The sequence below is a fragment of the Rhinatrema bivittatum genome, chromosome 14, assembly GCF_901001135.1.
Source record: "Rhinatrema bivittatum chromosome 14, aRhiBiv1.1, whole genome shotgun sequence".
In the NCBI taxonomy this organism is placed as follows: Eukaryota; Metazoa; Chordata; class Amphibia; order Gymnophiona; family Rhinatrematidae; genus Rhinatrema; species Rhinatrema bivittatum.
The window spans coordinates 9,019,169-9,044,875 of record NC_042628.1 but is presented as its reverse complement, the minus strand read 5'-3'; the positions used below and the strand labels follow the sequence as shown (position 1 = coordinate 9,044,875).

The window sequence follows — 25,707 nt, the reverse complement described above, 5'->3', positions numbered from 1 at the left end:
CCGGTCCCTCACCTTCCCAAAGGTCTCAACATTCTTAAAAATAAGCTGACCCCAAAGCAAGAACCAAGGCAACCACACACACACACAATCAGGCAAGGCTTGCAGGATCTGAATGTGGCAGGGTCAGGCACAGAGGTTAGAAAAAGGGCTTGCCACAATGGAAGTCCCAGCTGCTTTCCTGAATTTTGCAGAGCGTCAGCACGTGCAGGGCGGGGCATTTTAGGACACTGACTGAATACTGCTCTCGCTGCTTTATTGAGAGAAGCACTTTACGGTTCCCCCCCGGCTCATGTGAGCAGCGCTCTGCTTCCCAGCTCTCGGCTTTCTGCTGATTCCTCATTACTGTGGTCCCCCGTGAGGCTGCACTCGGACACAAAGCTCACCACAAACAGACCCAGGGAGCCCGGGCAAAGGCAGAGCCCTGCGGATTTTGTTTTATGGACCCCGGAATTAAGCTCATACGTTGACAAAAGTCATGGACTTCCCCCTTCTTGAATTCTATAGAATTTTATTTCTCAAAGTGGGTTCAATTCAATGAGAATGTATTTGGCGTTCAAATAAAAACCCTCCAGCCTTCCTTTGATGAGGTGTGGCAAGACGTGCCTCTCCAGAGAGACCTCCCTCTCACCTTCTCTCTTGTGTCTCAACACGTGCTCGGAGGCTGAAAATGACCTGGCGTGATGGAGGAGCATCCACTCAGCAATCCGGACTAACGGGCAGCCGTGTCCGTCCCGTCTGCTCCAGCTCGATCACCACCACAGGTTTGGAGGCTCCTCTGCTACCCGGCTCTTAAACAAAGTTATTTCGTCCAGATGCATTATGGGAACATCTCTGATCACATCCGTCAAGCCCTCGTGCAGCAGAGGGAAAATGACGACGTTCAGCGCAGGGCGATGCACCTGGAAACTAGAAAGAGATGCACAAGCGTCAAATACAGTGCGAGCCGCGGGGCAGATGTAGGCCAAGCATCAGGCTCTTATTAAAAAAAAAAAAAAAAAGTTTCAGAAAACAATTACAACACACACTGTGACCTGGCAGGGGAAGCACAGAAATTATCCAAGTTACTGTAAGTGCAGAAAGTCCCAGCGGGACAGTCTGGGTGGCAGCAGAGGTACCGAAAGGAGAAGGTGCCCACCCGCCCTTACCCCACGCGTGAGGAAAGGGCGGCACAAGAAGGTCCAAGCGCCACGCAATGATCTTTGCTAGCAAGGCAAATCCCAACGGATCTCCTGCCCCCACACCCCCCATGTGGGTTCTGCATTAGGGCTGGCAGGACTCCACAGCGGCTTGAGAAAATGCAGAGCCGAGCGGGCCGCCCCCCCCCCCCCCCTTTACTTATGGAATCGGAGCACAGCAGGCCTCCAGTGGAGGAGGCACGGACGGACAGACGGGCGGTATCTGAGTTCATGTCTGAGGGCCTGGCAGGGACCGCCTAGAATGCAAGGTCTCTCTTTCTCCAGTCATGTTGTGCGCACATCTCTAAGCCTCGTCCCTCTCTCTCTCTCCCAGATCTGCGTTGCCATTTCAAAACTGCTTTTAGTGGGAACATCAATCAAAAAGAAGAGCTTAATGTCATGACAGCAACTCTCTAAAAACAAAACAATCTTTCTGGCAGGTTATGTGTGCAAAATGTTTTTATTCCAACTGTACCCCCTCAAGGGCAATTCTTCTCTCCGTACACCTATCTAAGCAGGCGCGTTCCAGTGCAGCCAATTCTCCCTGGGCAAGGGCGGGAAGAGGCGAAAAGGGACAACTTTAAATGAGCCGCTAGAGGTACTGCCCCCAGGGAGGCAGGTATTCTGCCCTCATCTCCCCCCCCCCAGGATCTCTCTCCTAAACTGGATCTACTTGGTAAACACCCAGACGAAAGCCATAATTCACCCCTATCAGGAAGCCCCAGCAACGGATTGCATCTACTTAAGGGATTTTTCAGTAAGCACAGAAACAGGCCGAGTCTTTCTAAAATCATAAGGAATGAGTTTTAGTACCTCAGTCCCGTCCCCCCCCCCCCCCCCCCAGTCTCCTGAAACGTTGCACAGCTACAAAGACCTGCAGGGTACTTTCCCCCAGAGCACTCATCTCAATAAACAACAGTCGTGCTGCGGAAGAAAACCTGTAGGTCATGGACAACGGGGAAAAAAAAAAAAAAGAAATCAGTCAAATAAGAGGAAGGGTTTTTTGCAAGGAAAAACCCCACCGACTCATCTCCTCCCGCTGTACAAGGAAGCATATTTTACACATACGTACACATACGGCACACACCGGCCAACAATGCAATCGTTCCCGTGCCAGTGTCTGTTATCAAGGGGGAGATACAGGAAACCTCAGTCTGGAAGTGCCCTAAAGATGCTGGGGACTTAGGGGCGGGTAGGAGTAGTGGAGTCTCAAGCACCCACTATTGAGCAGCTCAGGAGGTAAATCCACCTCTGTTTTCCATTTCATTCTGAGCTTGGGAGAGTGGACGGAAAGGAAGTTAAAAGTACCCGACATACAGTATTCCCCTCCCCCGGAGACTCCTGCTGGCGCCTACACAAGCCTAATGCATTACATTTTGGACCTTGGGAATTGGGTTTTTTTTTTCTAACGAATGTGAAGAGAAGCGGTCATAACTTATGTTGTAATTTTAAGCAATAAATCTGATACTGCGTAAAGTGCCTTTTTTGGGCTCCTCATTTCGTGATAATATTCAGGCACCATTGCTTTTGAGAAGAAACACGGTTAGAGAAAGTCCTGAAATAAAAACGTGGAAAGATGCTGAAGACGCCAAACTGAAACACATGCAAGTCAACCTTGGCCCGTAGCATGTTCCAGGCATTTCACCATAAGAGCCTGGGTGTCCTACGATGAACACCGTGATGCTTTCACCTCAGAAGGTGCAGGCTAGGAGAGCTGGTCCAAGACCACCAGTCTCGCATCTCCAGGACGTCTGCATCACAGTTACCGGAAGTCGCCGAGCCTACGGCGAGTTTGAAGGGCACACAGTGCTGCCCTCCGCCACGTTACCCACGCGCTGCTAGCTCGGGCACCTTTCAAAAAAAAAGGGTGGAGGAAGGAAGGGAAACTAAAAAACAGGTAAACAGCGCTAATCCCAGCCTCGTCAGGGCCGTAGCTGCCTGGAACACGATGGTATAATTAGCGCCAAGGCGCCGTCTTTCCCCAAGCAGCAGGTTCTATTTCCATCTACCTGTCCTCTAGGGTCTCCCGAGAGAAGGCTACAGAGCTGGTTTGCAAGCCACCGAAAAGTAGGGCAATTCCCATGCGCACCCTGCTCTGAATACCAATTCCTTTTTTTCCTCTTCCAGCAAATCACTTTGGCTTGTGACTGCGGCATGCATGTGCTTTAGGTTCCCCATGGTAGCTCCTGCCAGGCTTCCTGCACTTATTAATAACAGCTGCTTGCATGCAAGTAGAACATACTCCATCTAGGTCAGCAGGGGAACAATGTAGGCACTGGGATCATTTTTTAACTCTACCTTCTTTTAAAGACCCAGAACAGAGCAGCAAAGAAAGTCTATGCTTAAAAGATTTCTTTTGCTACTTCTGTACCGAAAATAGGATGGACAATTCTCATATATGGCCGAGTGCACATTTTACAATAGTATTTTGTAGCCCACGTGCATTATAAAATACGTGTCTCTTTACCCCGCAACAAATGCACGTTATGTATGCTTACATGCAAATACACTCAACATACCTACCTATTTTTAAAATATATGCACGTATATTTTACGCACGAAAATAAAGTGAGATTTACGCGCGCATGTCAATGTATTTTACTGTTTAATCTTTTTTATTAATCAAATAATAACAAATATCTGACCTACATTGGCTCTTATGTAGGCCAGAACCAATGCAGTACAAGACGACAGTAAAAGTTGTGAAATGCAAGTAGTTCCCCCAAATATGAACAAAATCCCAGCACTGAATAGTAACAGCAAGCAATAGACATCCCCAATTAGCCTCCCCAACTCCGGGAGCAAACCACAGGCCGCACGAGGAAATGGCACACCGTAGTCCCCGTAATACAGGGCCGAAGCACCGAAAGGAAAATTCATTCAAACTAGTTATGGAGCAAAATCTAGAAGATCCCCAACCAGGAGCAAGGCCCTCTTCTCGTAGTTAGGCTGATGTGCACGTCAGGTAAACTACCAGTTTTATCAACTTAGTCCACCAGTTTGCCCAGCCCTTCTCCAGGTCAACAAGACCAGCCTGAGCTCCCCCCTAGTACTCCCAGACCACTGCACAGTTAAACTCATTTATTACCACTTTCGCCAGACAATTAGATGTAAATGTACACAAATAAGTTGGCAAATCTACGTGCACAAGTGTCTTAAAATAGCAACTTACGCATTTAAATCATGCCCTTTTTGCTGTGTGTATATGCGCGCATGAAAGTGAAAATACACACGTATTTTTTCACGTTTATAAAATACAGAATATGCGAGTAGATGCCACTAAAGCACATCTATTGTAATTTTTTTTTTTTTTACACGCTTAACCTTTTGAAAATCCGTAAGTGTGTAAATGAGTCACGCTAACACTCCACCCATCCCAGAAAGTATTTCGTAGACCCCTGCATCTAGAAGAGACGTCTAAAACAAGAAAGCGCGTGAGGTGAAAGACAACCAATTCCAGATTGGCCTACGCCAGGGCTACTTTTCTAGCTAAACTTGCTGTTGGGCAGTGGCTTAATTTTTCACAGGAGATTGTAAACTGATTTGCAATTGGATGGAGTATTCAATGATTTTATAATTCACTGAGTGGAAAATCTTTTGTAAACACCCAGACCAGGGGTTTTTCATACCTAAAGATGTTCCTTTTGTTAGTCCAGAATGCTGTTCTGCATATTTTACAACAATGAACAGATAAGACTTTTTGATTATGCATTTTACGGTTGGAATTACAAATACATTTAACAAAACATTGCTCTATAAAAGGAGAGATAGTAACGTAACCAATGACCAGTCTTTATATCCTGGGTATCCTAAAAAGGATCAAAAGATTCTTTCTCCCAAAAATGTAAGATACAACTAAAGTCTATCAAAAAACAAATTAAATTTAGGTGAATTTACAGGTCCGGTCTGGCTCTCCACATGGGCGGTTAAGCTGGGTTAACATTTTTCTTTTTGGATGCAAGGTGAACGAGAAACAAGGGCCAAGAAGAAAGCCTCTTTTATGGAACACAAAGAATTCAACTACTACACCTGTACTAGTGCACCCTCAAATAGATTTATAGCAGATGCCAGAGAGAACCACTTCTCCACCGTAACCATCTGTGGGTACATCGAATCGCGGCCAGAAACTGGAATTCTGGTCACCAAGGCTAAAGCAGCCGGTGAGACACACGACCAGATACAGTTCTGCAGTTTCAGCGCGCCACAAGGCCGTTTCGTACAAAGAGAGACAGCAAAACATCAGCAGCCACCTGGAGATTGCAGAGGTCCTGCTAATACTGGGACAACTCTTCAGCCATAACAAGTCAGAGCAGATCAGGAAATTACTCGCTAATCTCTTTTGTAAATGTAAACATTATAGCTAAAATGAACCAGTTTTACTGGGAAAGTCGCTAGAACCGCAGCTTAATCATTCTTATCCTGCCTTTCTCACAGAACAGGACTGCAGATAAGGCCTGCGAGGGCCAGTACCATTCCCGTTACCCCCAGTCAATCCATGGCTCTCCTTTCACTTCTCCGATAAAGTGGCGGGGTTGCCAGGTTATTTTGTTTGCATGCAAGGAAATCAAGGTAAACCAACAGAGGAAACTCGAGCAGAGACCTTTTTATTGGACCAACCGAATATACATTTCTCGACTTAACTTGTCGGGAGCAGGCGCTCCCTTCGTGCAGCTGAACAGAACGAGCAAGTGGCGACGCGTCTTTGCAACTGGGGGATCCTCTCTGCCTATCCCCAGGCGATCTTGCCCTCCACCACCCGAGGTAGCGCTTTCAGAGCAGGGACAGGCAGAGGAGAGCTCGTACTGAGACATATTCTAGGATGTATAAGGAGTCTAATCCCTTTGCCCCCACCTCTCACAGGAAGGTTCCCATGAAATACCTGAACTGCTCCCGCCCCACAATCAGACAGGAAGGGTTCCTCGGGCAAGAAGGCAGCGCGCCCCAAAAAAAACAAAACACACGGTACCGTGCTCTAAAGCAGAGAATCAGCAGAGCTTTCTTGTTCATATTAAGCAAGCTTTCTGGAAAATTATCCAACGTTTATTAAAAATAAATAAATGACATCTTAACCCTAGGAAAAAAGCATTGCCACTAAAGGTGGTTATGAAAAGTGGGAAATATAAGTGCTTTGTCAATAGATAACTGAATACCCATAGATATCCCTGCCTGCCTCCCCCTATCACAGCCCGAGCTCTTAACCAACTGCACCTTCTCCACTCCATCACCCACCCCCAACATGAAGCGTTTGGTTGGCGCAAAGGAGACCAGGTGAGGGGGGTGGGGAATAAGCTGCTTTCATATCGTAAACTTCCTTCATGTTCGTAATATCTTAGTTTTTTCTCTGGATTGGAGTGATCCTTAGAGCAGGGGTGGGCAATCCCGGTCCTGGAGTGCCACAAACAAGTCTGGTTTTCACCATGAATATGCATGAGGTAGATCCGCAGGCACTGCCTCCACTGAATGCAAAATCTGTCTCAGGCGTGTTTCACTGTGGATGCCCTGAAAACCTGGCCCATTTGTGGTCTTCCGGGATGGGAGAGTCATGCTTCTTTAACACTTTAGACTATCCTCATGAGCATCCGGACTGCTGCCATGCTACAACCGCACAGAGCGCTGGATACTGCGGTTTACAAGACGCGCAACTAAATAAATACAAGTCACTGGAGCTCCGTGAGCGACAGGCCTTTCCTGTAACGAGTATCAATCGCAGAGAAACAAACGCGGCACATCTGGGGTGAAACATCCCAACATTTAGACAAAGGCTTGCAAGAATCAACAGCACGTTCTTGAGAACTTGCTCCTAAGTGAGATTTACTGATTCAACATTAATATAAAATGCCAAAAAACATAAAAGCAAAAAGCTACACAAGGTATCCTACTTCTGAAGTACTGTTCAGAATGCCAACAACTCAAAGACTCTGGGCTGATAGGAGAAAGAAGGGAACCATCTAACTTTGGAACAGTATCGCTAAGTCCCTTAGGAACTCACTGCTTGCCAGAGTAATTTATCTTTCTTTAAAAAAAAAAAAAAAGGGGAACAGAGTAGATCAGACCCCGACAGCTGCAAACAGGTCCTAGTGCTCAAATAACTAAAACAAGGGATTTAAGCAAGCTTAGACCGAATGCTCTCCTGGAAACCAGAGACCGCGCACATTTCAGAAAGCTGCCTTTTTCTATTAAATGTATGCTCGCTCTCTCTCATATCCATGTCCTTGTCACAGGTCAGAGAGGAGATGTGCAGCTGGACCGGAGACCGGCATCTCATTTCATAGAGGCCACCTTAGCTAGGATTTCAGCCAGTGTCCAGGAGACGAAAGGCTCTGTAATCTCTGTGACCTGAGCCATCCAGTCCTCTCCGTGACACAGGAAGGAGGTAGTACACAGCCCTTTCACCTTGGGAGATATGGGTTTAAAACTCAGCTAGTCTGCACTGAGTTTTGGACTCCAAACTATTGTGTGGGGGTTCAGAGGTGGATGGGGGTAAAAAAAAGATGTAATCTGTTTTTTTGGGCTATTTTCGGTTGAGTGCTGTTGAATATGTAGGGATACTGATGTTAATGTCTTGTATTACTGAAGTTGATGCAATAAAAATTTAAATTGAAAAAATAAAATGTGGCTAATCTGAGTACACGGCTTTCAACCTACTCAACATCTGTCCAGATCGCAGTCCATGCAGAATTTGGTACATCTGGAATGCTCTGTACAGCTGACATCTGGGAAGGGAAAACTGGGGTTTATTTCAGATGGCAAATGACAAATCCCAGCAGAGACGCAGGGAGGGGCTCGCATTAAGCTGGCTGAAACCGTACGTGACTCAAATCCAAACTACGTCCAATTTGCGTAAGCGCTAAAAACAAGGGATTCAGCAAAGAGAATCAGTCCAGTGTTTATTTTGATTTTGAGGTGGTTAGAAAAAAAAAAAAAAAAAGATCTAGGGACACAGCATAGGACAGAGCTGGTGTATATTACGTGCCTCCTTGTACATCTCCCAGCTTGCGGTACTGCAGCTACATCTGGTGGACATCTTCAGCAAGCGGCAGGTCCCGTGCGCCCCGGGTGACAGCAGTACTGAACTGTAAGTTATTCAGCCAGCAGCTCATCTGCATAGGGTCACTTACAACAGGCTCCTTTTTTTTTCATTTTAAGTGTTTTTCTATTCCTTATCTTTTCTCCTCTTCATTTCCTGATGTCTCCTCTTTATTGAGGTCTAATGGAAGTCAACGCATCATGGAATTATTTTTGCGGTTATGATGTTACTTTATTTGCTACGTTTTATGGATTAATTGCCAATACTAATTTTCTCCAGCAAGGCTGCTTGTGAAGATATTTATTAAAAAAAACAAAAACTTAATAAAAAGAAAATCTAAAAAAAAAAAAAAAAAAAAAAAAAAAGTTGCTCCAGTTTATTCTGTACAGATCGCAAAACAATATGGTAAAAAAAAAAAAAAAAAAAGTCAGTGAGCACCAGAAATTGAGAAACACCAAAGATATCCAGGAAGAGACTGCAAGTCATGTGACTGATCAACCTACATTTACTACTACAGATGCCATGAAAAATTATCCTGGTGGGAGTAAAAACCCAAAACTATGGCTCTTAAAAGCAACCAGGAAGAGATTATGCCATTAGCTACCTGGGGCAGAAAACCAAAATAGGGAAAGGGTGGGGAAAAAAAAAAAAGAGAGTTGTGCACATTTGATGGATAAGCCCGAGGGGCCGGTAAATGAGGAGCATTATAGAATCTAAGCCTCAGATCCCATATGCTAAGCATATTCCCAAAACAGGGAAGCAGTTTGAGTAAGCCATCTAGCTGCCCTGCAGTGCTTGCCATATACACCGGTTCAAGGAAGTCCACTTTGTCTGACCACCTTCAGGGATAATACGCTGTCAAAATCACTTTCTCTCCCGGCAGAACAGCCGTTCTGTGTGATGCTAAAGGCAGTAGCACCCCGGAGTAAACTCATTCTGTCTCCATGCAAGCGTTGTCTACGTACGTGTAGCAGGCCCTACATCTTAAAACACACAAGCAATATATGCTGAGATTCAATCATGTACATCATGCTACTCACTTAGGGCCCTTGGTGGAGAGCCTTGGCTTTACAAAATGTAAGCTATAAATAACAAAAATATTTCTGTTGATTAGTTATTTGTTCTACCCAAGGATGCACTAATGTAGCTTTGAAGATGGATGAACTATGAAGGCATTGTTTGCCGTTTATCATCCGAGAAGTCTGCAGATCTGTTCTGATGTCACAGCATTCATCAAAATGGTCTCCTGGGCTGAACGTGATAACAGTACCACCAGAATCAAATAACCAAATGTTTAAAGAGAAACTGCAAAGGAAAAGAACCTGATGCCTACAACCTACAAGATTCATCTAGTTTGCTGCTCTATAGACTTAACGTCAGGAACCTGCCGGGGCTGCGATGCACAGAGACCTGCACGTGGGATCCAGCCGCCTCCTGCAACAGAGACCCAATGTCAGGAACCTGCCGGGGCTGCGATGCACAGAGACCTGCACGTGGGATCCAGCCGCCTCCTGCAACAGAGACCCAATGTCAGGAACCTGCCGGGGCTGCGATGCACAGAGACCTGCACGTGGGATCCAGCCGCCTCCTGCAACATAGACCTAACGTCAGGAACCTGCCGGGGCTGCGATGCACAGAGACCTGCACGTGGGATCCAGCCGCCTCCTGCAACAGAGACCTAACGTCAGGAACCTGCCGGGGCTGCGATGCACAGAGACCTGCACGTGGGATCCAGCCGCCTCCTGCAACAGAGACCCAACGTCAGGAACCTGCCGGGGCTGCGATGCACAGAGACCTGCACGTGGGATCCAGCCGCCTCCTGGCAACAGAGACCCAACGTCAGGAACCTGCCGGGGCTGCGATGCACAGAGACCTGCAAGTGGGATCCAGCCGCCTCCTGCAAACATAGACCTAACGTCAGGAACCTGCCGGGGCTGCGATGCACAGAGACCTGCACGTGGGATCCAGCCGCCTCCTGCAACATAGACCTAACGTCAGGAACCTGCCGGGGCTGCGATGCACAGAGACCTGCACGTGGGATCCAGCCGCCTCCTGCAACAGAGACCCAACGTCAGGAACCTGCCGGGGCTGCGATGCACAGAGACCTGCACGTGGATCCAGCCGCCTCCTGCAACAGAGACCCAACGTCAGGAACCTGCCGGGGCTGCGATGCACAGAGACCTGCACGTGGGATCCAGCCGCCTCCTGCAACAGAGACCCAACGTCAGGAACCTGCCGGGGCTGCGATGCACAGAGACCTGCACGTGGGATCCAGCCGCCTCCTGCAACAGAGACCCAACGTCAGGAACCTGCCGGGGCTGCGATGCACAGAGACCTGCACGTGGGATCCAGCCGCCTCCTGCAACAGAGACCTAACGTCAGGAACCTGCCGGGGCTGCGATGCACAGAGACCTGCACGTGGGATTCAGCCGCCTCCTGCAACAGAGACCCAACGTCAGGAACCTGCCGGGGCTGCGATGCACAGAGACCTGCACGTGGGATCCAGCCGCCTCCTGCAACATAGACCTAACGTCAGGAACCTGCCGGGGCTGCGATGCACAGAGACCTGCCCGTGGGATCCAGCCGCCTCCTGCAACAGAAACCTAACGTCAGGAACCTGCCGGGGCTGCGATGCACAGAGACCTGCCCGTGGGATCCAGCCGCCTCCTGCAACAGAGACCCAACGTCAGGAACCTGCCGGGGCTGCGATGCACAGAGACCTGCCCGTGGGATCCAGCCGCCTCCTGCAACAGAGACCCAACGTCAGGAACCTGCCGGGGCTGCGATGCACAGAGACCTGCACGTGGGATCCAGCCGCCTCCTGCAACAGAGACCTAACGTCAGGAACCTGCCGGGGCTGCGATGCACAGAGACCTGCACGTGGGATCCAGCCGCCTCCTGCAAACTCAAGTTACCTCTGTTCTTCTGTCCCAAAGAGCATTTGTTTTCCTGTCTCATGTAAAGAGGCTGCATTCACAACCTCACTGCAAATTCTACAAACTGATCACCCCCCAACAACAAAAAGTGTCTCTAAAACTCAAATATTTATTTAAATAATCTTCTCACGTGTGACACACAGCTACCCAAGAAGTGCACAATTTGGCCACTTAAGTATCCACAGATAAAACGTGACTACCTTGCAGTGATTTATTTCAGCTTTTTGTATAAGTTTTCAATATCTCTGAGCAATAGTTGTGGGGTTTTTGTTGTATTAACTTCCTAAACTAACCAGAAACACCAAAACCAATGCGATTCCATTTAGAGCGTCACCAGCAGATTACACACTTTAGGTAACATGACCGAGTTTTGCTCTAATTTTCCTAATTAAGTCTTTGTGTACATTTAATAGCGTTAATTGCCACTGCATGGCGTTGTGCCGAGCACATCGGCATCAGTCTGAGCTCCTGCAACTCACCTTTAGACTTAAATGCACCACTTCATTAGCGGTCAGATGGATCACTGTCTCCCCCTTTACTTCTTTAGTATTAAAACAAAATATATATATAATATATATAGAAAACAAGGTGCAAATCTCAAAGCCTACTCATCTTTCAATGACAACTTAAGACATAATTTGCAAGAAGGAGTTTCAGTAATGTTCCTCTAGAGAAATGCTACAGTCCACCAAGCTTTAGTCCGGCTAGGGGACGCACCAGTGTGGGAGAAAACAGGACCCATCGAGACCTGCCGTCTAACCAGTCAATTTTGTCGTCCACCTAATCGTAAAGACCTAGGGAACGCTGGCAGCTGGCACACACTCAGAACTGAGCAAACGACAGCAACTATTTGAAACAGATGTTAGGAAAGGGAGAACCTATCGAGAAACGTGATCTGGCTGGAAACAGACCCTTCACGCGCTTCCTTTTCCTATAAAACTGTCACCATTCCTCATTTGTCACCCCCATGCTAGTGACCTACGGCCCATGTCCTATTTCTGAGGCCTGAAGGCTGTGACGTGAATCAGGACTAAAATCTCAGCCTCCTGCACTCACCTGCGTAAGATAGACTGCTGGAGGTTTCTGCAGGCGGAGAGAGTGTCGTTTGTAAACATGTGACACACCACAACCTTGTGGCAGCTGGCCATGAACGCCATTACCGCATCCGGCTGAAGGCTGCCACTGCGAGACACCATGCAGAGGCGTTGCAAGGAGCAGCACTGGCTGAGCGCCTGGAAGAACTGGCTGTTCGCAGTGAAGTACGGCTGTTCGAGCCTGCAAAAATAAAAAACAAGTAAAAAAAAAAAAAAAAAAAAATCAGACACACCCGGCTGGAATGTGCAGGAAAGGAGAGGATGGTGGGAGTCTCAGAGCAACAAGATTTACTTTTAGCTTGCATCAGGATGGGAAGCCATAAAGGAGTGGACTGGCCACTGTCACGGACCTCACTTAGGACGAACTCAGCATGGCATCTCTTGTGTAATAGGAGAGCACCTAGTGATTAGAGAAATGAGAGCTCCAGCCTGGCTTCTGCTACAGACTTCAGCTCTCTCTCTCAGAATATTAGAGTTTGCTAGAAACCCGTTAGGACTCCATTAATATTCACATCGATTGGAAGGTTAAAACAGAGCAGAACAACTAATACACAGAAGAGTAAAAGGAGCATGAAGTTGCGATAGATTGTGAATAATATATATCCTAAGGTGAAATGTAATCTATCGATATTTTTTCCTTGAGTCCTACTAGACCAGTCCTCATACATAGGATATTCCCCTCCAGAGCTGCTGGAGACAGAGGCGGCACTTTTTTTTTTTTCCATGTGACATCTGGTGTAGCCATAAGGGAAGTAGGTAGTTGCCAGTAACCTTCTGCCAGAGCAAAAGTGGACAACTACCCTATCTTAATTTAGCAGCCATAAATAAAAGAGCAGGAGGGAGAGATTCTCTCATTCACCCTCTGTACACTTCCCTGCTCAACTGGACTAAACTTTTTTTTTTTTTTAAGTGGCAGAAGAGACTGGAGCTTCAACTCCACCATGAGGTGATAGGGGTTGAAAGTAGAGAAAGAAATAGTGCTTAGCTTCTGGGCTGCACTAGGTTCCGGCAGCATAATATTCCTGGGTGAGCCTTGAATTGGTCTAGCAGGACTCAAGGAAAGGAAATTAACAGGTAAGATTAAATTTCACCTTATCTTCCAGCTAGACCAGTCCTCACACAGAAGAAATATCTAATCTATTACTTTCTTGGGATGGGAGGAAGCCAATGCTGCCTCGAAGATGCCCACGCTAAGGGCTGTATCTACCTTTGCCTGGACATCCAATCTGTAATGTTTGGTAAAGGAATGCAAGAAAGACCAAATTGCTTTCAAGGAGTTGATGGACCCAACACACCACTGCCCATGTTACATAGCCTCCAGAGATGGAGGCCTGCATGGCCATGGTGTTAGTAGAAAAGGCTTGTTTCAAAATGGCTATCCTACCTTTGACAGGTATAATCGTTTTGCAGTTACTACTCACACCAGGGAATCAACCCTGGGAATTCTCAGAAGATTATTCCTATCCTCTAATGGCAAAGGATAAATTCAGCTCATGTTTACTGGTTTTCAGTCCCCCTTGAGGGGAATCCCAGTCAAAACCATGCTAAGGCTAGGTACAATGGAAAGGCCTTGGGGGAGTTTCTGGATCCCTTTTTACGTTTTATTGGATTTATAAATCACCTAACTCAGTGAAGGCCTAGGCGATGAACATAAAAATACATCATAATAATAATGATGTATTTTCCTATTAAACTGAAACAGTCACTATCTACCAATCACTACAATGTTTTACTTCTTGTTAAACTTTTTATCTTTCCTCTAACTCTAATCCCAGTTAGAATGACCCCCGTTTTATTGTAACTTTTTCTTCCATGCACTTGTTTTACTTTTAATGTATACTCTTATGTTATTAGTTATTTACATTATAATGTATTTCTCACCCCTTGTTTTATGTAAACCGACATGATACGAACTCCGTGAATGCAGGTATAGAAAAATACAAATAAATAAAAATAAATAATGACATTAATAATATATAATTAAAAAGCTAATAAAGCAAATAAGTAAATATAAACTAAAACAAACACAGTAAAAGATTTAACTAACATATTTCTATACCGGACTTCATGAATGGGATTCATATCAGGCCGGTTTACATGGAAATAGGGGATAAACCAGAGTAACCAAACAAGAAGGCCGAAACAAGCAAAGTTACATATAACAAGGGGATTGAACTTGGGAGCTATAGTAGCTAGGAAGTAAACAGAGAGGAATAACTACATATAAAATCATATAAGTCAGGTTATGAGATTAGAAAACATTCAATTCCTTGTGCTGAGTCTGACGAGATATTTGAGTATCTTAGCTTACAGAGTAATAATATTATGAGATAAACCTGTAAAAACAAATTAAAAGTAACAAATTTTAAACAAAAATGTTTTAAGGAGAGCCTTGCAGGTTTTAACTGAATCGCACGACAAATCTCAGAAGGAAGAGAATTCCAAAATTCTGTTACAGAGAAAGAGCATTCAAGGGTGGTGTGTAAGCATGCGCCTTTAGGAGATGGAACATCTAAGAGACCTCGTTGAGAAGAGCGTAAAGACCGAGAAAGCTGATGAAATTTCAAAAAAGGGTTTGCCCATGGGCAGAAGTCATCATGGAGTAATTTGTAAATGGTCATGCCAAGTTTAAATTTGATTCTTTCAAGAATAGACAACCAGTGTAGTTCAATCAGAATGGGAGTTACACGACCAGAACGCTTCAAGCCTGAGATGAGGCGCACTGATGAATTTAACAATAACTGAATAGGGCATAGAGAGGAAGAGAGAAGACCAACGTAGAGGCTATTGCAGTAATCAACAATAGGAAATATGGAAGCCTGCAAAACAGTGTGAAATTCTGGTGGATGCAGAGGTTTTAAGGCCAGAAAGAACTCGTAATCAGTAAATACCTTAACTTGCAGCTTAAAAGACAGAAAGCTGTCTAATAAGACGCCAAGGCTTTTCTCCAGGATTTTTTTTAATTTGAAACATAGAATCATTAAGACATATGATAGTTTCTTTAATTCTGGAATGTGGACTAGACAAAGCAAGAAATTCAGTCTTGAACATCACCTTCCATTTGGTCCTCCCCCTTGAACCCTGACACGTTAAGGGTGGCCATTATGTAAGCAATTAGAGCTGAGAGATTCTGAGAAACCACCTCACTATTGAGGACTCTTCTTCCTCAGAGGAACATTCCTCCTTCTTGAAGTTTGAAAGGTTAGATTCTTTCTCTGGGAGGGGCCCCGCCAATGATTCCTGTGTGATAGTTTGAGAGGAGGACCCTGTGGATTCTAAGGGTGGCTCGAGAAGGACCAGATAAAGAGGGAACAGGTCTCCTGCCAGGCTTTTGCATACAGGAAAATGCCTGATGCGCGAGGAGTGCAGACTCCAGAAAAAATGCACCTAATGGCCGTGTAGCGTAGTCCCCTTAAAGGACCAGGAGGGCAATGTCAAGCACAGGCCGAGGTTTAGAACTCAGTTTCCCTGAAGATGAGGCCTCAGAAAGGGGAGCCGAGGGTATGAGAATACATGGGAACTGGAGGTTTTCTGCCTTCAACATAGCAAACCCTGTAGCTGTGCTCAAGTTTGCAACTCCTATTTCATCCTGTTCTTCCTGGGGGGGGGATGGCCTGGGAGAGGAGGCCTGTGGTAAGTCTCCTGTATGGTTTGTTCTGTGTATCACAAACTGGACAGAGGGAGCCTGTATGGAAAAATTGTTTATGTAGTTATTTAATTAATGTGAAGAACTTTGTAACATGATTAGAAATTAGTGAAACAAAGGTAATCACTAATATAGCTAGTGTAATTGCTTGACATAAGGCCTATAAGTTCTGAGAATAAATATGCCATTTTTCTTGGCTTGCAAAGAGAAACAAGTCATAAGATTAGATATATTAACAAGCAGTTACTCATGAGGCTAACTATGCAGTTATCAGGAAAAACAGATCAGCAACCTAAACCACACCTAATTGTTGCTGATATGATTAGCCAGACAGCTGAGGCATCAAATGGCAAGAACATATGGAAGTAGCCCAGAGAAGAAACTGGGACATAGGTCAAGAAAATTAGTATAAAAGATGAAAGTCAAGACAGACTGGTTAGATCAGAACAGCTCTGAAGAATAGCTTGTTGGATATTAATGTGACTTATGAACAGTTCCTGAATCTCCAGCACCATTTTTCCAATTTTCTAAGATATATAAGACTCAGACTGGAAACTGTGAGGGGGAAAGTAACTTTGTATATATTTTTAATGCAAAATCTAATCTTGTATGCTTTCATTGTTTATTCCTAGAATTATAAATAAAATTTCTATACTTATAAGTGCTTTGTACATTCTATGACATAATAATCGCCAATTAGCCTACCCACTACAGTCTATCACCGCTGGGAGGCTCCTCATTCTGCAGGCTGCACATCTGCCTCTGTTCATGATCTTCAGACAACTTTCTCCCGGTTTTGTTTTTTTTAAACTGCCACCGCTGAGAACATCTGCTGGCAGCCAGAAGGGAGAGAGCTTTGTGCAGTGCAAGTTACCCATGATTATTTCACTTTCAGGGCAGTCAGGTAGAAAGCAACAAACTTCCCCAATTATAAAAGCAGAGCGAGGCCACCCTAGCCTTACTCACCACCTCACAGAGTTCCTGATGGTTGCACTTCTGCTCCAATTTCTTTAAATTCTTCCCCCACCCACCATAAGCTTTATGCCCAGAAGCAAAAGAAAAATAAACCAGGAAGAGACCAGGCCGGGGGGGGGGGGGAAGAACCCCAGCTCCTGCAACTCACCCTGCCTCACTTTCTGCCAGGGATGATCTACCAGACCCCTAGGGGATCTGGGATCAGCCCAAGGGAAAACTCAACTAAAGAGGAGCAGACTTCTACTGGCAGAAAACAATCCCTAAGGATTGTTGTCCCGGGAGCCAGCAGGCTCAAGCAGGCCAAGGATTAACCAGAGCCCTGGGAGATAAGTTAATTGTTCTTACCAATCTGCAACTGCTGGAGACAGACTACTGGCAACTGCTAGGACCCTAACCTCCATTATGGCTACACCTGGTGTCACATGGGGAAAAAAGTGTCTCCTCTGTCTCTGGCAGCTGAGATCCCATGTGTAAGGACTGGTCTAGCAGGATTCAAGGAAAGGAAATTGAGAGGTAAGACTACATTTCACCTTAAGATTGTGAATAATGTAAGGACTGGTCTAGCAGGATTCAAGGAAAGGAAATTGAGAGGTAAGACTACATTTCACCTTAAGATTGTGAATAATGTAAGGACTGGTCTAGCAAGGGTGACATTTTCACTTCATCAAAGCTACAACAACTAACAGAAAAGGTGTAGGTGGCCATAATGCAGAAGAGCAAATCTCCCCAGAGTGAGACAAACTTAGCTGCTAATTTGACCAAGTACATTTTGGTACCTGAAGCATAGCAAATTCTGCACTGGACAGGAGCAGGGTGTAGAGAGCTCACTCTCATGCATGTTTTGAAAGTTTGGAGATAATGGATAGATTATGGTGCCAGAGGGGGGACTACAGGGTTTGAAAGCCATGGGCACCGCTGATACAGACAAGCAGCACTTGGCACCATGTACACAAATACCTGCAACAGAATTTCCAACATTATGAGCAAAACCTACTGAAACACAGGAAGAATTTTAAGACTGCCTGGAAACACTCAAGTTTCAGGAGAGATATAAATCATTAGCTTAGGGTTTTAATCCTTTTTTCAGTTAAAACCTTTCCTGTTCTCATCACTTAAACTAGCAAGCTTCACAAGACAAACCTCTATAAATTACAATATAACAGTCCTTTTTGATCATGTTTAGGGTGAGAAAGCATTTCTTTATCCATCAGGACATGTTTATGGTCCTTTGAGTACATTAATACTTATATCTGTATCCCAAATGTAAAATACTTGTGCATGACATCATCCCAGGACACGAGAACGAACATTTTACTAGTTAAGACAGAGAGGCCTAGGTTTTCCTGCTCATGCACCATGAGGTAGCATTTTCCAGGTATCAGAATCACTTATCACTTCGGTCCCTAAATTCTCTTTACCTCCCCCCCCGCCGATACTTCGGTTAAAAAAGGCCAGGGGTCCTTTAGCTCAGTTGTAGAAAAATGTTTACTTTCCATTTTCGCCACAGGGTTTAAAGGGTGCACCAGGTGTAACAGAAACCTGCTCCTACCCGACCACCATACAGAATGTGTGTGCTGCCAAGGACTTGTGATTTCATTTCATTGATTAATATATTGCCACCTCTCAGCAGAGCTTGGAGCAATTTACTATATCTAAAATTGTTACAAATTGCAGAAATAAATGCAATCATAACCCACAATCAAACATAGCCCCAGCAACAGCCACCACACCCTCTCATCACCCATTCTTGTATCCTCCAAGGGTCCCACTCATCAATATAAGAACCGATCCGCATCCTCTGAGACTAGAAACCTTCATATCTTCCAGATAAGGGCATGCCACAGACAGATCTGGTTTTCAAGATCTCTCATTCATATTCATTGTGGTTATTTGCATACAATGGAGGTAGTGCATGCAAATATGCCTCATGAATATTCATTGTGGATATCCTGAAAACCAGACCTGTTAGTGGCACTCCAGGACTGTTCCGGATCATTCTAAACCCACCATTAACATGGAAATCAAAACCTTCCATGTCAACTCATTCATTACACAGATATGCTCTCGTCAATAACTGTATGGTGCAGGCAGGCTTTCTAGGTCTTTCCAGCTGTAGCTAGTGAAATGTTCCATTACTGTATGAGACAGCTGTTAGCAAAACGTGGTTCCCTTTTCTCTATGCTATGATACAGCATGATCAATTTCTCAAGCAAAGTGAGTTTTGTTTTTTGTAAACTTGCACAATGAAAATTATTTTCGAGTGCACTATATCCTATGCCATTCATTACATAAGGTCAGCAAAATGAATGAACCATTTACCCCAACCGTACCCCTACAGAGTCCACCACTCTATAAGATGTGGCTGAGGGAAGGGGAGGATGCACAGCTTGTCCTCACCTGAGATCTTTTAGTTGCTTGCAGTGCTTGAGCATTTCGCACAAGGCAGACATGTAGACCACGTTTCCCATCATGCCCAAGTTTGCCAAGGATAGCGTCTGTAGCTGTTGGCATTTCAAGCCAATGCTGATGAGCCCAGATCCTGTGAGGACCCCGGGAAGCTGGGCCAAGGAGAGATTCCTCAAGAAGGTCAGCTGACTTATAGCAGCCAGCTCGGCATCTCCGACCTGCTGCGATCGGCCGCATGGGGGGAGCGAGTTCCGAATCGCTGGTTCGTTCCTTGGCATGGCCGAGGAGAAGTTGGACCCAAGCAATTCCAGGTTCTCCAAAAAGAGACTCTTCTCCAGAAACTTCCAAAAAACAGAGGATAACTTCACGTTCTCCTGCTCAGAAACGTTCCTTGGGTAGGACTGCACCCCAATTCTAACTTTTTTCCCAAATCCACAAGGCACCACAGTAGCTGCAGTCTGGGAAGGAAGTTTGTCCGCGTTTCGGGTGGCATCAACCACAGCACAAACAGGCAAGGATAACGAACGAAGATGCCCAAGTCGCGACAGGAGCTGGCATAAATGTTTCCCCATACTTTCTGAACTGTGGTGATGGGCAGCAGAAAGATTCAAATGTTTAAGCTTGGGGCAAGACGCGACTAAGGTCTCCAGAACACTACTGTCAATGTCATCCTCTGCTTTGCGGAAGAGAGAGTCCAAGGCCAGGCAGTGAATGCAGCCACTAAGGTTCAGACTAACCAAGCTTCTGAGGTCCTTGCCGCCATTAATGACTCGCTGTATGAGCTGACGCCCAGACAGCATGCAGCGGCTGAAACTGAAGTAGAAAGGTTGACTGAACTTCATGTTTTGAAGCAGGGAAGAGCCATTTATCCAGGACTTGGGCAACTGCAAAGCATCCAAAGAGACATTTCTGGCCATACAGTCCAAAAGGTTTTTAATGGCTCCACTCTCTGCCAAGCTGCCCGGAACAGAAATGAGGAAGGCTCGGAGGTTCTCTGGAGTTCGATCGCTCAGCACTGCCAAGTATAATCTCACCACCTCCTGGTTGACATAACCAGGAGCCAGCCTGGCATAAAACAAGCGGAGATTCTGATAGTGGGGAACATTGCTCTCGCCAACCATCAGCTGGCCAGACATTAAGTCACCATCTCGTGTCCTGTCAAAGATCTCAAAATACAGCAGCAGCTTCTCGAGACTGGTGCAGCAAGGTACCACCCCATAGGATGGCGTGAACAGGGTCTGTTTGAGCTCCAAGACGCAGCTGAGTGTGGCCTTGCACTCGCTGCTCAACTGGCCAGCATCAAAGCCGGGGTACACGTCAATTGCCAGCGAACGCAGATTCTGCAGGTCCGAAAGCATCTTCGAGAGGCGAATGGAGGTGAGATTGCAGCCAGACAAGCTCAGTTTCACCAGGTTTTTGCACCTTGTCACGTGGTCAATGGTGAGGCTAGACAACCAATAGCAGCCACTCATGTCCAGTACGTGGATCTCTCGTCCTATCTCTCTCAGCAGCTGCTTCACATGTTCATCACTTGCCTGCATTCCTCACACAAACAAACAAACAGTTTCAGTGATATGCTGACCTTACATCTCTTTTTCTAATCACAAAGAATAAGAAAAAAGGAGTTAGGGAATAACCTCACATCAAAGAGCCAAATGTTTATCCATCTAAACTACCAGTAATCCAGGGGCATGTCTTGCTCCCTCTGTACACTACATAACCCCCTCAAGGAAGGGGCATTTCATTTCCATTAATATATACAGCATTTATTACACTCAAATTCAGAAGTATATTTAGCATTTTGTGGCAGTGAAATCACAGCACACAAAATACTGCATGGCTGGGATTCACATAAATTTAAAAATCAGAGCCAAAATGTATAAAAGGCAGCATAAATGTCTTCTGACAGCTTCAAACACATAGTCTTTTTATTTTATGCTAAAAGAGCATATCTACTGTCCAGTAAAGAGCAGGGCTTCACAGAATCGAGTTACCTCATCTGCATTTATCCCTTGAATGAAACAAGCATGGTTCCATTAGATCAAAACTCACCCATCCCTGTCTGTCATTTTACATTCTGCTCTATAAAACCTCTGTTTCCAAATTACCTTAAGCAACTAATATACAATTGTGAAAAAAAATAGAAATACATTTAGGTATTTGTATGCAAATGCCAGAAGTCTAAAACGTAAGAGGCACCAGATTAAGATATTGACAATAGTCATCTCAGAACCTGTTGGACAAAGGACAACCAATGGGTCACAGGGATACCAGGGTTCAAAGTGACATGGTAAAGACTCATAATCAAGCAAGATAAAGATTCTACAGAAAACTAACTGATCTCCGGAATCTCTACAGATAGAGCAATTCCATGCATAACAGGAAGAGTATAGTAGTGGGGGGTTTACAACTATCCACCTAACCAGGATTGTGAAATGCTATCAGACTAGACAGGCTACTAAATATGGAAACACAATTATAATGGGAGATTTCAATTGTGTATCATCAGAGCATGTCAGGGAAATTAAATTTCTTAAGTACCATAAATAACTGCTTCATGGAGCAACAGGTAGTAGGAACAAGCAAAAGGGAGCATGGACTACTTTTGATTTAGTTCTCAGTGGAATGCAGGATCTGGTGCAAAGGGTAACAGTGCTGGAGCTGCTTGATCAGTGATCCTAATGCAATCAAATTTATGACAATCAGTGGAGGGAAAAGAATAAATCTGTTGCAATAACTTAAAAAAAAAAAAAGAAAAAGAAAAAGACTATGATTAGAGGAGGAAACTACTTAAAAGTAACTAAAAGGTGCAGTTACGGGCCTGCATGAGGCATGGACACTGTTCAAAAACCAAAACACCGGAGGTCCCACTTTAATACATCTTAACCACTGATCATGCTAGGATGTTATAACTGACCGACATCGAATTACCTATTGTCCATAGGCGACAGTTTGGAGTATGCACAAACAAGATATCAGGGAGATAAGTATCAACAACAAGTTACATTTTTATATGCAAATAAAAGTTATTTAAAAAAAATTCTGCACAAAGGATTTAAGGTTTATGATTATGCATATGGTAATATAAAGCATGAGCCTATCTGAAGCCTCCTAGTATGGTGGTCAATTATCACATCCTAGTAGAATTAGTGGTTAAGATCTTTTAAGAAAAAGATGAATTAAAGTGGGATATATGTTTTGATTTTTACATTGCCCTCTTTATCATACTTTGAGTAGACACTAATGAGAGGTATAAGCACTGTTTAAAAACAACATTTTGGAGACCCAGATAAAAGATATTCCACAAATTTAATAATGCTCAAAAAAAAAATGCAGCAGCATCTTCCAGCATGGCTAAATGGTGCCTTGAAAGAGGTCATTAAAGCCAAAAAAGCCTCTTAAAAATGGAAAGCAGGACCTAATGAGGAAAACAGGAAGGCAGATAAGAACTGCCAAATCAGGTGTAAAACAAGAATAAGGTAACCTAAGAGGAAAGACTTGCCAAAGAGGGAAAAGGTAATGACATTTTCAAGAATGATAAAAGCAAGAAACCTGCGCAGTCTATTCTACATACAAAATAAGCAGAATTCCCTATATCAAACTTTGTTATAGACATCTTGTCAGGCTTAAACCGCACGCTGAACATGTATGGATGTTAGCAGAATACAAGAAATGCAAAATAAATACATTTTACTAACCTCCCCATGGGAAAAAGAGCCTTTGTAAATCAAAGACCTCTGCAATCATATTCAATAGTCAATGCCTCAAATCACAGCCGATTCTATTGTCTGCAAATATTCTTTTAGTTATACTATCCTGCATCTATCCTGGATTTAGTAAAAACAAAACCAAAATCCGGCCATGCTGCGACTTTCGGCCTCACCTGATACTCCTTGCGAAGCAGAACGCGTTGGATCAGACTCTTGTCCAGGCACAGGCTTTCAAGCTTCCTGCAGACCCTCCTGACATTCAGGATGAGGTCCGTGCTGGGGATATAACTCAGGATGTGCAACAGGATCTCATCCGACAATTCTGTCGGGCTGATGCTGCTCTCTTCCCTGCTCTCCTCACTCAGCATCTCCTGAAAGGAAAAGGAAAAAAAAAGGTGCAATTCGGCTGAGAAAACTCAGAGGAGAAAGAATGAAACGGGAAGAAAAACAATGAAGCGCTTTAAAGCAAGGTATACAAGTGAAAGAAGAAGAAAAATGGAAAGATACTTACAGTCATGAGGAGGGCTGCTGCGGTGCCCAGAAAAGAGCTTAAGGGAGGGCAGTCTTGACTGGGGAGGTCCTTTTAAATGAAAAGGAAACGTGCCGGAGCTTCTTCCTTTCTCCCGGGCACAGAGAGGGAGGAAGAGGAAGCCGAGGCGCTGCAGGCAGGATTGCTTGTTTACTTCCGGAAGGGGTAAGGCGGTTGAGCCAATAAGTGAAGGCAGCGTGAGCTTGGCGTTTAACGTGAGGCAAGGGGAGGAATGAGTTAAGTAAAAAGAAAGGGGGGAGCGCACGGTGGAGGAGGGCTTAGGTGATCAAGGTCCAATAGCAAGGCAGCAACTTTGAATGCTGCCTTGCTATTGGTGAGCTGCACTTAATGTGCTCGGGGCAGCCGTTTTCGTGCCTTCAGTTGGTGCGGGAACGGCCGAAGTGGCAGTTTTTAGCACGCAGTTTCTTTGCTGTTTATTCCCGTTCCCTTTTAGCCAATTAAAAAAAAAACCAAAAAGAATTCAGAGGATTAAAAAAAATGCAATTAGATTCAGTTCGGCTTCGCTCTATAGAATAATGAGTAGACGTCCCCCCCCCGTGCCGGAGGTGAGTGCGTCCGCTGACCTCCTTCAGGCAGCTCTGCTGAGGCCGGCCCCTCCCAGCCTGCGCGGCGCGCTGCGTCGGTTCCTGTCACGCCTCCTGCGTTCAGTTTGGGCCCCGCCCATCCCGTTATCTTTACCAGGGCCTCCTCCTCCTCCTCCCTCCACGCCCCCCTGTTCTTATGTGTGCGGGCTCGGGTGAATGCGGCCCCCGAGGCTGCGGACCTTGAACCTCCTGCTCCTCCCCTCACTTCATTGCCCAGCGGGTCCTCTTCCGATGTGGAGGCAGCGTTACCTTTAAATGCTTCTGCCTCCGAGCTGAGGTCCACACCCAGTAGGTATTAGTGCTCAGGCGGGAGCTTTTGAGTCCCCTGTGGTCCCTCCCCCGGATCCACTCCCTGTGCAAGGGGCGGCCAGTATAAGAGGGAAGGCAGGAAGGGCGAGGGATCCCCTATGCCCAGGCAGAAGGTGAGGAGGCAGTGCCCTCCTCCCACTGTTCACCCTGCAGCAGGGGCTACTTCCCAGCCCAAACGGGTGCAGCGTCAGCAGGGCAAGCAGAGAGACTCACTGGCCCATACCCCCCTGCATTAGGCTGGGTACCAGCGCCTCAGCCGGGCAGTGCTTTGTAGAGCCGGGCACTTTCAGTGTCAGTCATAGGGATGGTAGAGTTTCATGTCCTGCGCAAGCTGTTGAGGCGGGGAGATTGAGGGACCCCTCTGGTAGGTGAGGGTCACGGGCAGGCAGATTGGGGTGGTTATGGGGGCTGGCCCGATTGGTACCGGGCGAGAAGGAAGAAGGAATTCCAGCAGTGGCCCCGGTTGCTGCTCCTAAGAGGAAATCTAAGAGAAGTGGTTCCAGGTGCAGCGTAGTGGGGTAAGGGGGCGGGCAGAATTTCTTTTCTTTCAGAGCCTGCGGATTGCAACAAGAGGTGTGAAGAGAGAGAGATTTCCTGGGAGCGGAGCTGGATTGCCTTCCGTGGGACATCCTGCAGCAGGATTCGGTCAAGGAGTGAGCGGGAGTTAAAACACAGGGTGCGTAGTGGGGCAAAACGAAAGAGGTTTTTCCCCACCCAGCTCCACATCCAGTTCATCAGAGACCTTGGCCAACTCTACTGAGTCAGGGCTGATTTACTGGGAGATCTTAGAAGAAGGGGCCCAAACATGAGGTGGGGCACCTGGCAATTGCGTCCTTGTCCGAGCTTTGGGAAGGTGTGCCTAGGAGACTCCGGAGGCGTATTCGCAAGCGCAAATACGTAAATATCATCCGGTTGTTGGAGGGAAGACGTGGGAGTAAGAAAAGTAAAAAGAGGGATAAGAAGAATAAGAAGGTGTCGGGTCCTAGGATGGCTAAGAATATAGATTTTTGCGTTTGGCAAGTGTAGTTGGACAGTGTGATCCTTCTCAGCACGGGGCGTTGCTGGCGTATGCAGACTGCATATTAGGTGCTTTTAGGGATTATGAAGGTTGGGCTTGGCTCAACTATGATGAGACGTTTAGGGACAAGATGGCGGGGAACAGATTTATGTCATGGGGTTCACAAGACATTCACCTGTGGTTAACACATATGACATATAAAGGAGCTCACCCCTCGAAGGGCATCGGACTGGGGAGTGGGGGGATAGGAGGCGCGTCGAGTGCAGGAGGCAGGAGT

The 25,707-nt window shown here is 45.7% G+C and overlaps 1 protein-coding gene across 1 annotated transcript; it reads right to left on the bottom strand.

Moving 5' to 3' along the window:
• Positions 1–491: 491 nt before the first annotated feature.
• FBXL18 (F-box and leucine rich repeat protein 18) lies at positions 492–24,243 on the bottom strand. Its single transcript, XM_029577141.1, has 5 exons — positions 23,481–24,243; positions 23,143–23,340; positions 19,251–20,794; positions 12,195–12,413; positions 492–906 (listed from the first exon to the last, which is right to left on the bottom strand). Exons 1-5 carry the CDS (start codon positions 23,484–23,486, stop codon positions 750–752), a joined length of 2,124 nt encoding a protein of 707 aa, XP_029433001.1. The 5' UTR covers positions 23,487–24,243; the 3' UTR covers positions 492–749.
• Between the last annotated feature and the right edge of the window lie 1,464 nt (positions 24,244–25,707).

Excerpts from the sequence above, each read along its gene's own strand:
- FBXL18 (XM_029577141.1), bottom strand. Across the intron at positions 20,795-23,142 it reads TGCTTCGCAAGGAGTATCAG|GCAAGTGATGAACATGTGAA; the intron begins GTGAGGCCGAAA and ends TGAGGAATGCAG. Across the intron at positions 907-12,194 it reads CAGCAGTCTATCTTACGCAG|TTTCCAGGTGCATCGCCCTG; the intron begins GTGAGTGCAGGA and ends ATCTCTTTCTAG.